Source organism: Anabrus simplex, chromosome 1 (genome assembly GCF_040414725.1).
Source record: "Anabrus simplex isolate iqAnaSimp1 chromosome 1, ASM4041472v1, whole genome shotgun sequence".
Lineage (NCBI taxonomy): Eukaryota > Metazoa > Arthropoda > Insecta > Orthoptera > Tettigoniidae > Anabrus > Anabrus simplex.
Genome location: NC_090265.1, coordinates 1,163,601,235 through 1,163,619,506, shown reverse-complemented (window position 1 = coordinate 1,163,619,506; position 18,272 = coordinate 1,163,601,235). Strand labels below are relative to the sequence as shown.

Genomic DNA, 18,272 nt, shown 5'->3' with positions numbered 1-18,272 from the left:
TCAACTCCATCCTCATCTGCACCCTCACATGGTGAATACACGGACACAATTCTTGTCCTAATTCCTCCCACTAACAAATCTACCCACATCATTCGCTCATTTACGTGCCTAACAGAAACTATGTTGCGTGCAATGGTATTCCTGATAAAGAGCCCTACCCCAGACTCTGCCCTTCCCTTTTTAACACCCGTCAAGTACACTTTATAATACCCCATCTCTTCCTCATTATCTCCTCTTATCCGAATATCACTTACTCCTAGCACATCCAGATGCATCCTCTTTGCTGACTCAGCCAGTTCTACCTTCTTTCTTCCATAAGCCCCATTAATATTGATAGCTCCCCATCGAATTCCATTTCGTTCGCCAAGTTGTTTCCAAGGAGTCCCTCGCCTGTCAAATGGGAGTGGGACTCCATTACTACTCCCATAGGTCCGAGGCTTGCTTAAAGTGTTCTGAGCTCGGTAAATTCATGAAGCAGGATGCTGCCCTACTCGCACATAGTCCAAGTGAGGATCTCTCCTCTAACGGGTTATGGACCACCGGTGAATTGTATAGTCCTAGCCGCCTGAGCACAAGGAGGGCCACGACTCAGAATATGTCCGAGATGCCCACTCCCATTCCATAGCAAGTGGTATCCCGACTCTCAGGACCACTTACTAGGCCACTCAGCCGTTGCCCATGGTTCACGAACTAGGACGTGACTACAGTAACCCACAAACATCGTATGCAGAAACAAATTTGATCATCTGTATTTTCCAGTACTTGGCCTCAGCATTATCCGTGCTTTCGAGGCAGGCAGGGGAACTCAGGCCATCTGGTCCTCATATGGCGCGATGATGCTTCCTTTATGTTATAGTATCACAACTGCGTAGTTTACGTCAGTAAGGAATATGTACCACATCTCTTCTAGTCAATATATATTACTTCTAAATTCTGAGAATGCATATTGTGGCACTTGCTTTTTCTAATTACAATGTAGCTCAAGGTGCTAATTTAATTTAACTTAAATTTTCTGTTGGGCTTGTTTTGGAAAAACTCTGTGCAGGATGTTAGCTCCCTGCGATTTTCACCCCCACAGTGCTGTTATCTTCTGTTTCTCTCTTATGGTTTTCTTCATCCCATTTGCTCGTACCGTGGAAATTTCCATGCCGTCTGGCTTCACGTGTCTTGCTGCCATAACAGCGTGTGCCAACTACAAATTATGTTAAATTAAATATTAAGTATATGTGCCTGGTTCACTAGTTCATGGCTCTGATATGGCACAATATCGCTATCACTGATAGGTCAAATCTGACCCAGCTGTGGTTCCAGGTATGTGTAGATTTTTCCCTTAATGATTTGTCCCCTGAAATATGAAATTATGTGTGGATGTTTATTACAATTATTGATGAAAAATAAACGTTCAGGATCCCGAGTAAAATAAAAGGAACTGTATAAACGAAAGAATTAGCAAACATTCCAGTAATGACCCAGCCGCAGTTCTATTGTTGAAGTAAAGTAAACCTTATATATATATATATATATATATATATGATCTAGTAGCATGTTTTTCAATGAATTTGGCTGACCTGAAAGAAGTTTTCATGGGTAAGTGACGTAGATTCCAGTAAAACTGAATTTAAAAGTATAGAGTTTTTAACTCTTGTTATTTATGTAGGAGATGTTGTAAGATATAATTATACATATTTCATTATTGTGATGTTCAGCCAAATTGTTGATAATTTTAATTCATCCCTGGATTTTTCCTGTATTGCACTTTTTTTTTGATGTATTGGAGTTCAGTGCTCAGATATTTCCCATTATATGTTTTAAATGAGATAAATGTGATTATATAGAACATACTTAAGCAGTAAGTGAAATTACAAAATGGTAATGGAAAGGAACATCCATGTCTCTCTCTGTATGACTTAGTGAAATTATAGTATTGGGCTACTTGCAGTTTATTATGTAAGAACACTCAGGAATTTACAATGACAGGTCAATATCGGAAGAGGGAACAACAGAAAAGAAGGCAAGGACAAACATGGAAACACAGAAGGGCAAGGACGATCCCCCACATCTTCATAGACTGCCTTCTTCAAGTGGCTTGGTTCTTCCTTTCCATTACTTACATCTTACTTTGTATAAATAATTTCAGAATTAAATTTATTTAATTTTTAACTGTTGTCAGGTTTATCAACGTGCTGATCTAAATCGTGTTTTAATGTCTCAAGCCTTGGGTGCTTTCTGTGATCTAAAGCAAGATGTGACTAGCTGGAACCATTCGGAAGGTGCCGCTGTTGCTCTTGAGATGACAGAGTATGAAAGAGAACGTAAGTATGATCTAAGTAGCAGTATACTGTCTAGTTTCATCATAGTAATAATACAGAATGAAAATAAAACGTGCAGTAGATAATAGAGATGGACTTAGGTGAAGTAAATTTAAACCATAAAAGAGCCATACCTAATGATTTGTGCTTGAGGTTAATAACTAAAATGTATATGGAGAAATATAGTTAATCATTACATACATTTGTATGTTTTAAAGTAGAGGTTTCATTTGTTCCACGAACCTACTACGCTGGCGTAGCAGGGGGAGAGGTGATACTCCCACGTGGCGCATCCCAGGTGGCGGATAGGGGGGTCCTAACCGGCTTGCCGGCGGACTTGAGGGAAATAAAATACCTCTCGCGGACCAAACACACAACCCCCTGTGGATGAGGGTCGCAGACGAAGAATACACCCATGGTATCCCCTGCCTGTTGTAAGAGGCGACCAAGGGATGATTGTCTTGCAACCATGAAACTACTTGTGATTAGTACCACCACGCGGAGAACATCGTGGGTCGCTTTTACTTGTGCGTAGTACCACTATATTATGTACTAAATAGGTTTGCGATTAGTAGCAAACAGGAGCACCGTGCGGTCGGCTTTTGCAGTACCTGTGATTAGTACCACTATATGAGCGGGACCCTGGGATGATAGCTACCAGGGTTCTGCCTTGCCTATGAATAGTACCCACTATATGAAGAACACCACGGGATAGGGGAAGGTCCCTGTGGTTAGTACTCTTATGTGCTGAACACCATAGGGTTGCGTTGCCTGTAAATGGCGCCGCAATGTGAGAAAAACCCTAGGTCTGTAGTATATGTCAAATTTCATAACCTGCGAGTAGTACCATAATCTGTGGAATACCGCGAGTCTCTGCTACTTTTGATTAGTACCGCAGCATGACAAATACCATGGTTCTACATTCCTAGCGATAAGTACCGTTATGAGGGGCCGATAACTTGGATTTTGGACCGCCTTTAGACTGCAAGCATCATCGATTCAATGTTATGCTATGGCAGCAGTCCCTTGGTCAGTAATATTGTTTTACGTCAGAATCTGTGAATGTAAGGCATTGCGGGTCGCATCCACTGATGGTTTTAAATTCATCTCCATTCATTCTTCGTCCTCACGTTTTGAATTCTGGTCAGTGGAGAATTTTGGACTTTTAATTTGTCATTCCATTTCGTCTCATTTCGTACCATTAGGGTCCGATGACCTTGATGTTAGGCCCCTTTAAACAGCAAGCATCATCATCATCATAGTTTCATTTGTTTTAAATTCATCCAACCATAATGGCTCTTCTGTTAATTGAGAGATGTAATCATCAGCATTTTTCAATACAATACTATTGGGGAATATTAGATCACTAAAACCTTAAACACGTTAAAAAGAGTAGTACTTGTTAGATGTTTATTTTAGTGATCTAATATTCACTGATTGTAATGTGTTGAAAAAATGGGCAATTACATCTCTTAATTAACTGAATAGTTGACATCAATATGGAATCAAATATGAAATATATTTTATGTGACATAATGGCTCTTTAGGTCATCTGTTCCCAAGATAGCAAATTCAATCTTAGCTGATCATTTGAAGATGTTTAAATGCAACAACTCTGTCATTGGCTATCGGCTTGTTAAAGAACTCCTGTGGTATAAAATTCCTCGTGTCTTAAAATGTATATCATTTGAAGAGACTTTGAACAAGTAATAATTTTAGCATATAATAAAATCGAAAGGAAATAATTCTTGTTCTGCCTTATTCAGTAATAATCAGATTCTTAAAATCTTCAACTTATTATTAGTTAACATGTACAAATAGCACATTTTTTGTACACATTTTGCCATTATTAGAAGACTTCTTTAGCCATTGCAGATTGAAAAACATAATTGTTACATGATTAAGAAAAATATGTTTATAAACAAGATGTGACTAGCTGGAATCATTTGGAAGGTGCCTCTGTTGCTCTGGAGATGACAAAGTATGAAAGAAAATCTTAAGTATGATCTAAGTAGCAGTATATTGTCTAGTTTAATTATAGTAATCCTGTATGGATGAAAATAAAATTTATTGTGCAAGTAGGTAATGGAACCAGGACTGTTTCCTTTCAAGGTTGTTATATGATATTGGCATCAATATGGAAGAGCAGATATAACAAATTTATGAACTGCAGAAATAAATTTAAGTTCAGATTTAATGGTGGCCATGAATTAAATCAGCATTGGTGGTGTGGGTTACTGTAGCCACATCCTACTTTGTGAACCATTGAGTGGTCTAGTAAGTGGTCCTGAGAGTTGGGATACCAGTTGCTATGGAATGGGATTGGGCATCTTGGACATATTCTGAGTCATGACCCTCCTTGTGTGCATTCAGCTAGGTCTAGACAATCCGCCAGAGGTCCCTAACCCGTTAGAAGAGAGATCCTCACGGGGACTATGTGTAAGTAGGAGTAGCATCCTGTTTCACAGAATTTTCACTGAGCACGTTCAGAACATTTTAAACAGATCTCGGACCTATGGGAGTAATCGAGTCCCCTCCCATTTGACAGGTGAGGGACTCCTTGGAAACAGCTTGGCAAACGAAATGGAATTGGATGGGGAGCTATCACTATTAATGGAGCTTATGAAAGAAAGAAAGTAGAACTGGTTGAGTCAGCAAAGAGGATTCATCTAAATGTGTTAGGAGTTAATGATTTTCAGGTAAGGGGAGATAACGAGGAAAAGATAGGAGATTGTAAAGTGTACTTGACAGGTGTTAAAAAGGGAAGGGCAGAGTGTGTAGTAGGACTGTTCATCAAGAATATTATAGCATGCACCGTAGTTTCTGTTAGACACGTAAATGAGCGAATGATGTGGGTAAATTTGGCAGTTGGAGGAATTAGGATGAGAATTGTCTCAAGTGTATTCCGAATGTGATGGTGCAAATGAGGTTGAAATTGACAAGTTTTATGAAGCACTGAGTGATATTGTAGTCAGGGTCAACAGCAAGGATAGAGTAGTGCAATGGACGATTTCAATGCAAGAGTTGGAAATAGAACTGAAGGATGCAAAAAGGTGATTGGTAAATGTGGGGAAGATATGGAAGCTAATTGGATTGGGAAGCATTTGCTGGACTTCTGTGCTGGTATGGGATTATCAGTTACAAATATATTCTTCAAGCATAAGGCTATTCACTGCTACACATGGGAGCGTATGCAAACCAGATCCATAATAGACTATAACTTTGAATTCAGGAAATCTGTCAGGAATATGCAGGTTTTCAGGATTTATTGAGGATACGGACCAATATCTGATCTGTAGTGAACTATCTCTAGACCTAGGATATAGAAAGTGAAATCTGTCTGCAGACGAATAAGGGTAGAAAATCTCTAGGATGAGGAAGTTAGATGTACATGGATATAATTAGTAAAATGAAATGAAATGTCGTATGGCTTTTAGTGCCGGGATATCCCAGAACGGGTTCGGCTCGCCAGATGCAGGTCTTTCTATTTGACTCCAGTAGGCGACCTGCGTGTCGTGATGAGGATGAAATGATGATGAAGACAACACATACACCCAGCCCCCGTGCCATTGGAAGTAACCAATTAAGGTTAAAATCCCCGACCCGGCCGGGAATCGAACCCGGGACCCTCTGAACCGAAGGCCAGTACGCTGACCGTTCAGCCAACGAGTCGGACGATATAATTAGTGAAAAGTACCAAACAATGGACGGTAAGCAGGTTCAGTATATAGAAAGAGAATGGGTGGCATACAGGGATGTTGTAGTAGAAACAGCAAGGGAATGCATAGGAACAACTGTGTGTAAAGATGGGAAAAGGGTAACTTCTTGGTGGAATGATAAAACAAGGGCAGTTTGTAAACGTAAAAAGAAGGCGTATCAGAAATGGTTCCATACGAGGACTGGCGCAGGAGGGAATTGTACTTAGATGAACGGAAAAAAAAGAAATAAATTAAGTATTGAATCCAAGAAGAAGTTGTAGGAAGATTTTGGTAATAACCTGGAAAAGCTAGGTCAGGCAGCAGGGAAACTTTTCTGGACAGTAATGGGAGGAGGAAAAAGGAATTAATAGTATTTTGGGTAAATCAGGTGATCTCATAATAGATCCCAGGGAACCACTGGACAGGTGGAAGGAATATTTTGAAAATCTTCTCAATGTAAAAGGAAATCTTCCTGGTGATGTCGCAAACAGCCGATCGCATGGGTAGGAGAAGATTGTTGTTGGTGAAATTGCACTTGGTGAACTGGAAAGGATGGTAAATGAACTCCATTGTCATAAAGCACGAGGTATAGATGAAATTAGATCTGGAGTGGTGAAATATAATGGGAAGGCAGGGATGAAATGGCTTCATAGAATAAGGTTAGCAAGGAATATTAGTAAGGTATCTTCTTATTGGATGTGTGATATTTAGATGACGTGCCAAGTTTGGAATAATCAACATTTACACAATAACGCTGTAACGTGTGGCACCAATTAAGCTAAATATATTGACACAATGACCAACTGGGTGACAATCACACCTCAAGTAGAAGTAAGGAACACAGTACACAGAGATTATCCAAGTCTAAATGACACTCACTGTGCGAACACACTGACACCCAGAAAAAACAATAAATTACCACATTGTCACCACACAGAAGCAGTAAATGGAATAAGTTAATACAAGTAGAAGGCAAGACAACTTACCTCAATGGTGTAGATCTTTTTAAAATTAACATAGTAAACTTAAGATATTAGTGCATGACCTTTATCAAGAATTTAACAAGAATTTAATAACAACGAAATATGAACATTACACCAAGTTAATAAATCAGAGAATTAATCAAGGGATGATCTGAAATTAATAGTCCAAGAAAGAAGATGGAGCAAGTAGTTAATCAATTAAATTCACGAGCATAAATGGAGAGAAACAAATCCAATCCTTAGTACAGTGTTAACCCAGAACAGGGTAAATAAGTTATCAGGGACAGAATATCTAGCAATTCCCCTAAATATAATAATTCATATGGAAACTCACCAATACAAGGTGCAGAACTGGGGTCAGTATCAAATCAATTAACACGAAGAACAAAATCAATAGGATAAAACACGAGGGCAACATTAGATAATATACCCCACCAAGGAAGTAGAAGAAATGCTCTCAACAGTAAGTGGAACAAGGTAGACCAAGGTCAAATAACGGAAAAATCTCTCCAGAATCCAAAAATCTTTCTAATTAAATCCCAGGAGCATAACTAATGAATAGCACCACAAATCCAATGAAGTGGTGAAGTAAGGTACAATCCGTAAATATCACCATCAACACCTTAAGAACCCTCAGCTGCTTTTTAAACAATTAATCAACAATTTACCACCACAGGGTAGATTATGATAAAATGTTAATCTACAGAATGGTTAGGCATATTTAAGTCATCGCCCAAACTTACTTTTTTTTAAAAAAAGAATTTAAAATGGCCATAAACATCCTGTTTAACATGATATTACACACCTTATCTAACACATTAGGTAGAATAAGGTAGATCATTATGAAAAGAGATGTTGAGAAGGCTCAACGGACGCAGAATTACTTGGTACAATACAAGTTTGATAGCCTCCATAAGAGAAGGTCTGAATTAACCTTACTGACAATCAGAAAATTAAAACAAGGAACCAGAAGAAAATGGGTTGTAGGAAAAGGGTCAGTAATGAACTAATGATAAAATCAGCTCCCAATACTAACGAGAATGGCAGGTCAGAGTGGATAATGCCAGATCAGAATTTATAAAGTTACGAGATCAAATCACGTTATTAAACACAACCAGTAGGTAGAAAAGGTGAATGAAACCACACTTACAAAATTTCCCTCCCCCCCCCAAAGGGATGGGAACCAGGGTAAACCCAGGAAAATTATAAGAGCCTACATGGCATGTCTATCTCTTACAAGGACAGGGGCAAAACTGACAAGATGGGTTCCCCAACACAGGTCAAGGCCTTGGCCTTCTCGCTAGTAATAGGAAGCGAGGGGAGGGGGAAGGATACACAATGAGTGCAGCATAACACAGAACTACACAGACAAGGATCTGTATAGATCTGCTAACATCCTAAGGAGGACATGGTTCGAGGAAGTTCTAACTTAAGGTATCATCCTTACAGATAAAAGAAGTAATTGCACCTTTCTGTAAGCAAGGGAACAGGAAGAATTGCAACAACTATCAAGGTATCTCTTTGATTAGTATACCAGACAAGGTGGACACTGGGATTTTGGAAGGAAGGGTGCGATCAGTGTGGTTGAGAGGAAGTGGGGTGAAAACCAGTGTGGTATCAGACCACAGAAGGGGCTGTCAGGATCAGATTTTCAGTATGCTCCAGGTAATTGAAAAATGCTACGAGAGGAATACCATGGAACCTAGATAATTTGAAATCGGTTAATTCAAAATCCCGTCTAATTTGAAGAAGCTCTCATTCCCGGAAACATGAGGACTGTTTTGCATATTATTTAAATTAATTCATAATGTGGATAATTTGTAATTCAAAAGAACAGTTCAACATTAAAAACTTCCTATCTGATCCGTATTGAAAGGAGATAACATACAATAGAGGGAAATTTGATTGATCCACTTCTTTTTTTTTTTTGTTAACATAATCACAACATTTTTTATTCAGTACCGGTTTCGGTGTCTATGGACACCATCATCAGCTGAAACAGGTCGTGTGTACAAAGATATACAAGTATGTAGTACATATAATAGTGACATTAATAGGATGAAGTAAAAATACGATGCTTAAAAAATATGAGCAAGTTATGTGCTTGTTGGTCAAAGTATAAAATGAATGTGAAGATATTAACAAATGTTTAAAGACTTGATCACGTTGGAATGGTGAAAAAGTCTCAAGCGTAGCACTGCTAAACACTAGGTGAAAATAAAACATAGACATCCAAAATCTGACGTAGGATGCAGTCCTTCCACAGAGTATTGATAATATAGTAACGTAAGTAAGTTTGATGGTAGCTTACAACATCAACTTATAAAAAGAAGCCGTCATTTATGAGGTACTCAAAGAAGTGGATTATATTGCAGGCAAAGAGAAAGTGGATATATGGCCAGAAAGTTCCAGGTCCAATTCGGAACCTGAAGTATGAAAACAAAGTTAAGAGTTAAAATGAGATATTGGAAATAGGGCAAAACACTATAAAGTTAAGTAGTAGACTCACCTCAAATGGCCTGATATATGTGTGGAGGGTGGCAAGGAGCAAGTGCTAGAGTTTGCTAGAAGCATAGAACATCGTTAAGGGAGGAAAAGGGGTGGGTCAGGAAGGGGGAGAGGAGGGGTGATGGAGGGGGCGGAGTTAGGTGGGCGTGGTAGGGAAAGATCACGTGATAACGTGGAGAACTGAAATAAGAGAATCAAATAAAATTCTGGGCTTTTCGGAAATGTTGTTCAAGTTAAGATGTATGTAACAAGCTTCCGTGATATCTAGTAGGGGGCCTTTGCTCAACGTGTCTGATATTGTTAAATCTTGATCTAATCCATTAAATTTGTGTTTTTAATTTTGTATGAGCTGACCAACTGCGGAAAAAGAACGACGTCGGTCCCATTACCGAAATTCAGGCTTTTAATTCAAAACTGCCATTACATTTTTTAAAAATAGTATTTTACAGAGTAATTTATCTGCGTCATGATAAAACACGTCTTTTGGAACATGCAGGGGTAGTTTTCTTCACTTTCACTCACTTCGGTGTGTACTGTATACAGTGTGCTTCATATTTGCTAAGTTCGAGTGAAATCATAATTCTGTTGTATTCAGCATTTTAAGGAACGCCACAATATCACATTGCAGGCAGTGTGCGGGGAAGCAAAAACAGAATCCACGAACACTTATGATTACACGTTATAATTCTCATGTTAGGTCCGTATTGAAATGTATGTAAATACAAAGTATGTTACAAGTGTTATTTTTTTTAATATCCACCTATTCAGTACAAAGAGATCTTTTTTAGAAATTAAATATTATTATAAAATATCAAGGGACATGTTTCACCCATATTAAGGGCATCATCAGCCTCAAACTCAAACCTGTATGGTGAAAAATCAGGATCCTGATTGTTCTTACAAGTCATAAAAAGAGGATATCATTGTAGGTGTTTGTCTAAAAATAAAAATTATTAGAATTTCCTTGGTTAAAATCATAGTATCAAGCTGCATGTCATCAGTTCACACGATCATACTTTCTGGAGTGTTTAGTCAATGCGCCCAAAAACCTGTTGGGAGTAGAACAATAAACAGCTCAATCTTTATAATGAAACAGAAATGTGTTTCCTTGAATCTTGTTGCCTGTAGTCTTATTTCACTGTCTGAAGGAGTGAAAGTCGAATGTGTTATGATAAGATAACAGTCTTCTTTAAGTAGTTGTGGGAGCATAACACATTCGACTTTCACTCCTTCTGCCAGTTCAATAAGATTATAGGCAGCTGAACAGCCACTTAAGAAGATTCAAAGAAACACATTTCTGTTTCATTATAAAGATTGAGCTGTTTATTGCTCTACTCCCAACAGGTTTTTGGGCACATTGACTCATCGCTCCAGAAAGTATGATCGTGTGAACTTATGACATGCAGCTTGATACTATGATTTTAACCAAGGACATTCTAATAATTTTTATGTTTAGACAAACACCTACATTGATATCCTCTTTTTATGACTTACAAGAACAATCAGGATCCTGATTTTTCACAATACAGGTTTGAGTTTTAGGCTGATGATGTCCGTAATATGGGCGAAACATGTCCCTTAACATTTTATAATAATATTTAATTTTTAAAAAAGATCTCTTTGTATTGAATAGGTGGATATTAAAAAAATAACACTTGTAACATACTTTGTATTTAACACTTATGATGCTGATAGTTAGCAAAAGAACTCATATAACCAATTCGTACACATCGAACAGTATTGTCTATGTCGATGAAACTGCATTGTTTTTTTAATGCTGAGCCCAAATGGACTTATGGTTTTAAAGGAGAGAAGTTCCACCCGGGAAATCGTAAAAGGGTGGGCTCGTTGTACTGAGTTGCAATGCACACAGAAGCGAGAAACTTCCTCCCCTCATCATAGGAAAGTTCTGTAAGCCACGATGTGATCAGGGCATCAGGTACTTTTCATGCAAGTGCAGGGCATCTAAAATGCATTACAGTACAGTGATCCAGTGAATAAAGCACTTGCACAGGGGAGCCAGCATAGATTTCTCCTATTCTTTTATTCATACTTTTTTGTTGGGAGAGGTTATGTTTGCCATTGAGTTATCCAAGTGCATTATTTGAGTACTGTAAATGCAAGATAAGGCAAGAGAGAGAGATAAACAGGATGGAGAAAATCTTTCGCACATCTATAATATATGAATTGCACAATTGTCAGGTTACATAATCCAACATATTGAGTAATTCCACCTAAAAAAAAAACAAGCCCTGTTTAACCAGACATATACGTATTCAAGCTTCCAACTTGAGATGACATCGACCTAATTCAAGATTTAATTCCGATTTTAGAACGCTGTGATCATCATAATAATTTTATTTTTGAGTATCCATACTCCTTGGGACTTTCACCACTTAGTAATTAGTCTTAAGACCATTTTTAACAACATGAACTGTTTTAAAATTGTGTTTACATGTGACAGATTGAGTCATCTTGACTCTTTAACATTTTAAGGATATGTCATTGTTTTTAGTGTTAAGAATATCATGATTTTATCATAATATTTTAGGCTGAATATGTCTCACAAGGAAGAGATGAAACATATCCCCTTTTTTTAATAAAGTAAAAAAGGAATATTATTATACTGAATTGTAAAGGTGGAATCATTTGTCAATTAAAGGCATTTATGTGGACAATTGGGTTGCAGTGCGAATTGATGGTAGGAATGAATTCTTAGCCAAGGGTGTAAACTTTCACCTTTGTTGTTCATAGTTTACATGGATCATATGCTGAAAGGTATTAAGTGGCAGAGAAGAATTCAGCTAGCTGAAAATATACTAAGCAGTTTGGCCTGTGCTGACAACTTGGTTTTCATGGCAGATTGTGCTGAAAGCCAGCAGTCAAGTTCAGGATATGTTTTCTCCCCAGATGGTTGTATAGTGAGACTGAATCAAGGTGCAGTAAAGCTAATGCAGTGAGCACACAGTTGCGATCAACAGTATTCTGTAAGAAGGAAGTCAGCTCCTGGATGAAACTAGTTTGCTATACAGAAGTAAAAGCTGGATGGACTCAGGACATCTCATTCATAAGTTAAAAGTAACAGACAAGAAAGTAGCAAGAATGATTGCTGGTACAAACTGGTGGGAACAATGACTGGAGGGTAAATGGAATGAGGAGATAAAGGCTACGTTAGGAATGAACTCAGTGGATGAAGCTGTATGCATAAACTGGCTTTGATGATTGGGTCACGATAGGCAAATGGAGGAGGATAGATTACCTAGGAGTATAATGGTCTCTGTTATGGAGGGTAAGGGAAGTAGAGGGAGACCAAGATGACGATGGTTAGACTCAGTTTCTGACAATTTAAAAATAAGAGCTATAGAACTAAACGAGGCCACAGAACTATGTATAAATAGAGGATTGTGGCGGCGTTCTGTAAATTCACAGAGGCTTGCAGACTGATTGCTGAAGGGCGTATCTGTCTCTAATAGTTTGCAGGAGTTTGAGTAGTCCTATATACTTGCAATTATCAAAAGCAAAGACTGTATATTAAACTTAGAAAAAGGTCTGTAAACTGATTTGTGTAGTAATTGTGTGCAATTATTCCAGTACAATTTTTCTAACCTGAAAAATTTGCCATGTTTATATGCCAGAAGACTACATAATCTTATTATAGAAAGGTAAGATCAGATGGGAAAACCCTGTATAAATTTAACCGTTGGGGTAGTATATATTTTATTGAGGTATGGTAGCTCACTAAGATGGCTTCATTTAAAATTTTGGCCATTTCTTGAAAAGTCGCATCCTTGTGTCAACACTCAAGGTCCTGTGGCTGTGGTCAAAAAATTAATGGTCACTTTACACTGTAAGTTTGTTTGCTTTTAGAATGTGTCTTCCTCTCGTTTATCCCTATTACCGTATTTGCTAAAAGTTAATGTTTCTCCATCTCCATTTGTTAATTTTTTTCTCTTGTATTTTGAGGGAATGGTTGCCTAGTTGTACTTACCATTAACCTGAATCCGCCCAGCGTGCCATATATGGCACGGCAAACTACACAGTCTTCTTGGACTCTTAGTATTGTAACCGTGCGCACTATATCCAACGCTAAAAGTTACAATTTTATTCTCAAAAAATTCAATCTTGGGCGGATCCAGGTTAAAACAATAATCACCACTATTGCCATCTGACTTGTATTAGAGGAACTTCAGACTATTGAGACAGCCAGTTAGTGGTGGTCATGGCAGCAGCAGCCAGTGGTGGTTTCCTCTTCATTTCATTAACTTTCCATGGTTAATACACTTTGTTTGCTTTTCTTTTACAGGAGATCAGTGTCCAATGCATTTTGATGATGGAACTAATCCTTGGCATCAGACAGAAAACTACATCAAAGTGTTTACATTTGGCTACGGAGCTGCAGCCACAGCAGTACATAGTATAATCACTCTCACTCTCGCTGTTCTGTTAAGCATATGTATGAAGACTAAGTTGTTTTCATAACACAGTAATTTAAAAACATCATATGTGACATTTTAAGAGTTTGATCAAACTTTTACCAATCAGGACATCAGAGAGTGAAGTTTAAGTTTATATGAAATAATTTTATAAATCATAACATTGAGTGACTGTTCATGAATTTTACTATTTGAGAAAACTGAGGGAAATAAATGAGAAGATGAGAGGTGAAGATACAAGCAATAGAAGTATTAGAAGCCAAGATTTTACTTCTGGCAATAGCCCGGGTACTGTTAGATTCACTGTGACCCAAGTGGTTGGAAAATAATAAAATACCTAGATAGAATATTCAGGCACAAGAAGACACATAGTTTTTACATGAGAAGTGAACTATAATTGAATGATAATATCTGGAGCTGGATGAAGGAAATGGATGATGATGATGATGTTAGAGAAGGAGAAGAAGAATATCTTAATCAAGCTCTGAGAAGTGGGGTGTTATGTTCCAGGGAGGCATACAGAACAGCTCAACATCATTACCACTGGATTAGAAATCAAGAGCTTGTTTTAATGCAACATTACTAAGTGGATTTTTTTGTTTTGTTACCTCAGTAATTAGCTTTTTATGTTAAGTCAGGATAGAATCAAATCAATTGTTCAAAGAGAAGTGAAATGTGATTCTTAAATATTGAACTTGTTAAGTCATTGATATCACAACAAGCAGTGGCTTGATTCTTGGATGTGTTATTTGAAGTTGTAATTTATGTTGTAGAAGGTTTAAACATGGTATTCTTCAAATGCCCTATTGACTCTGGTAGCAAATAGCATATTGGTTTTTCTTTGAATGACCACATATATACATACATACATACATACATACATACATACATACATACATACATACATACATACATACATACATACATACATAACATGTAAAACTGCAGAATGTGCACAAACACCGTTTTTTCTTGCTTAAAAAACATGTTCAAATGAGGTCTGAATCTAATTGCTTTTACTACTCAGGAATCAGTATGCCTTAATAAAATATGACATAAGTACTTACCTTTCATTCAAGTTTAATGTAATGGTCTTATGGTCAAATTCATCTGAGGTTGAAGAATAATTTTCAATTTACAGATGAATTGTGAATGTAATTTCTTTAAATTCTCAGAAATCAGTATGCCTTATAAACAGGTTAGTTGTACTTTCAGTATTTTTTAAATGAAGAAAAAAGGATCACTTGAAAATACTAAAATTCAAGTTTAGATGTATGTGATGATGTAATACTAGAAATAACATAGCTGCAATTGTACTCAAAAATTACACTTTTATGAGGCTTGTGACACATACATTCGTGTCTTTTAAAGCAATTTTGAGAAAATTACTATCGTACTTGACATCTCTACACTTTTTCTGAAGGTTTTTTGTTTTACCTTCTACCCACTACTCTTCATTGAAGATGATGTTACTGCATTGAACTTAATACCATACTAACAATAACAAAAACAAACTCAATATCTGGTATATATTCCTTCGGCCATAATTACAGCCTCCATTCTCGGTAAGGTCTCAGTTAAGGTCCTGACATCTCTCTGTTCGATATTGATCCATTCCTCTTTGAGTGCCATCCTCAGATCACCTAACGTCTCCAGAATTGGATTAAGACTTCAGATTCGTTTACCTAACTTATCCCAGAGATGTTCTATGGGATTTAGATCTGTTGGATGTTGGCCAGTCGAATCAACAATCTCGTAAGGCATTGAGATACTCTGATATGTAATGCACAACTTGTAGACAAGCATTGTCATGCTTGAATACAAATTTGTCTCCAATAAATGGAGTAGGAAGGGCATGATGTGATTGGCAAGAATCTCGATGTAGCGGCGAGTGTTGGGGCCAATATTCTCAGTGAAAGTCAGTTCTCTTCAGGTTTCTATGAAGACACCACCCTACATTATCAAGGCAGCCTCTGTCAAATGGCAACCTTGCATAGAACGTACACTCTGCATGCCATTCTCCAGATCATCCTCGGACTCTTTTTCTCCCATGTGGAGATTTCAGAGAGAACCTGGATTCATCACAGAACTACACTTTGCTACTCTACTGCATGCCGCAATGGACGTCCTGATGAGTGGACTGAAGACAGGCAGCTTAGTGCTGTCTAGTCAAATCTGGTCGTGTAGTACATCATCATGATTGAATATTATTGAAGATTTTGTTCTTTAAGGTATCATTGAACCGTCCTCTCACCCATGTTAACACAACGCACGTGCTGCGATCAGTTCTGAGCTTCAACTGCAGAACCCGGCTGACAAGAAAATGGTCATCTCAAGCTGAAATTTTCCTTTTCTTGCCAGATCCAGACTATTTGGAGAAATTGTGCATTTCTCGAAACTGTTTCACTGCCTCTTGCACTGTGGTGTTGGCAGCGGTGTAAGGGAGGCTGCATACACTTAACAATGAAATGGCACACTAGTCATTATTAGCCACGGGGGACTAAAACACAAGTAAATATGGTACTTGGTGATGATAAGAGTAGATATTCATATATATATATGAATTTACATCAGCTATATTCTGTTGTATTGATAAAATTATTGGCACCCAAAATTAAGGGAAATTGTCACTTTACACTTCAGTTCATTAGTGTGTTGTTGTTGTTTTTTTTTTTTTTTTTTTTTTTTTTCAGTATTGTATGTTTGTTTCTGACTGTGATTAATGCACACTTAAATGTAAATGTTAGAATGGTCCACTGTACTTTCAACAGAATATTTTTGTTGTTATATGAATCTGTGGGAATCATTAAGAAGTTTGGTCAATGCCCAGGTTGCTTCTTGGACTTCACCTTGGAAAGCAACAAAGTTGTGTGATTTCAAACAATGCAAGACAAAACCTGAATCCTCTATTTGACTCAGCATTAGTTAAGGGGTTTGCATCTGTGCCGACTAGTACGGATTTTCCATAATTATTGTGGATTTCAGGACGTCATTTTGGAATTATAACCAAAGATAAATTTATTATGGAAAAACAATATCGCCTTCTTCTGTCCTAGCTTTTAGTCCCGCATTGATGCAGGGTCTGCTTTTAAATATGCTATCCTCCACTTCCTGCTGTCAAGAGTGTCACCTTCAGTGATGCTTACAAGACTCAGGTCTTCCTTGATGCAACCGAACCATGACTTCTTGGAATGACCTGGGGATCGAGAACCTCCAGGATCAAATTGGAGGGGGCTGTATGTATCATTAAGTCTGCAGGGTTTCAGACAACATGATCATACCATATAAGTCGTGCTTCTTGCATCTTCTCTGGGATAGATGCCACTCCCAATTGCCTTCGGAAGTCTTCATTTCTGACATGGTCCAATCTTGTAATACCCAGTGACCAACATAACATTTTCATTTCCATACCATGTAGAACCTGCTCGCGCTTTTTAGTTGTAGGCCAGCATTCCGACCCATAGAATGCAATTGGTTGGATCATGGATTTGTAGACTTTTCCTTTCAGATGGGTGGGAATTTTCTTGTCAAATAGCACATCGTTGACCTGATACCTCTTCAGCTGTGTAGCATTGCCTTTCTGTCTGAGGTGATGAGTGATCCAAGGTATTTAAATTGGTTGGCTTTAACTAGGACTTGCCTGTTGATGCAAATGGTACCAGCAGTCTGCAAGCCACATTGCACACACTCAGTGATGTTAAGGCTCAAACCATATTTCCCTAAACATTTTTTTCAAGTTTGCAGCATATAAGATGGTCTATGGGTATGGCATCCAGATGTCAGCTGTGACTGTATCCATACATAGGATAAATAAGAGAAGTGACAGTGCTGAACCCTGATGAATCCCAACATTGATAGGAAATGAGGGTAAGATCCCTAACCGACAGCGAACCACACTGGTGATGTGTGATAGAAAAGTTGGGTCCATCAGACATAGGCTTCTGGAATATTATGGGATTGGAGGGCTTTCTAAGTAAGCTTATGTGGTATCTGATCAAAAGCCTTAGCATTAGTCCAAAATGGCTAAGTGTAGAGATTTGTTTCTCTCACTATGTTTCTCCACCAGGAGACGGGCTGTATGAGTAGCGTCAGTTGTACTGATCTGTTTGACAAAGCTGTATTGGTTTGTAGAAATTTGTACATTGTTGCATAGGGGACAATCAAGAATACATTTAAAAAAATCGTTGTCTGACATAATAAATGTATTATCATGGAACGAAAAGAATTAAGTAAATTAAAATGAGAGAAAATGTGTGACCACTGTTTTGTTTTACTTCTGGCAGCTGTACTGTGAAACAGTCGCTTAGGTCTGCTACAGTCGCTGGTGTTAAACCAGAAATC

At 37.9% G+C, this 18,272-nt stretch overlaps 1 protein-coding gene across 1 annotated transcript in view; it reads left to right on the top strand.

The window, feature by feature from the left end:
* udt (protein undicht) overlaps positions 1-14,536 on the top strand; it is a 105,258-nt gene extending 90,722 nt beyond the window's left edge. Inside the window, exons 10-11 of the mRNA XM_067150940.2 lie at positions 2,171-2,312; positions 13,802-14,536. Coding sequence (XP_067007041.1) covers positions 2,171-2,312; positions 13,802-13,977 — 318 coding nt within the window. The 3' untranslated portion in view covers positions 13,978-14,536. The remainder of the gene's footprint in view (positions 1-2,170; positions 2,313-13,801) is intronic.
* The last annotated feature ends 3,736 nt before the right edge of the window (positions 14,537-18,272 follow it).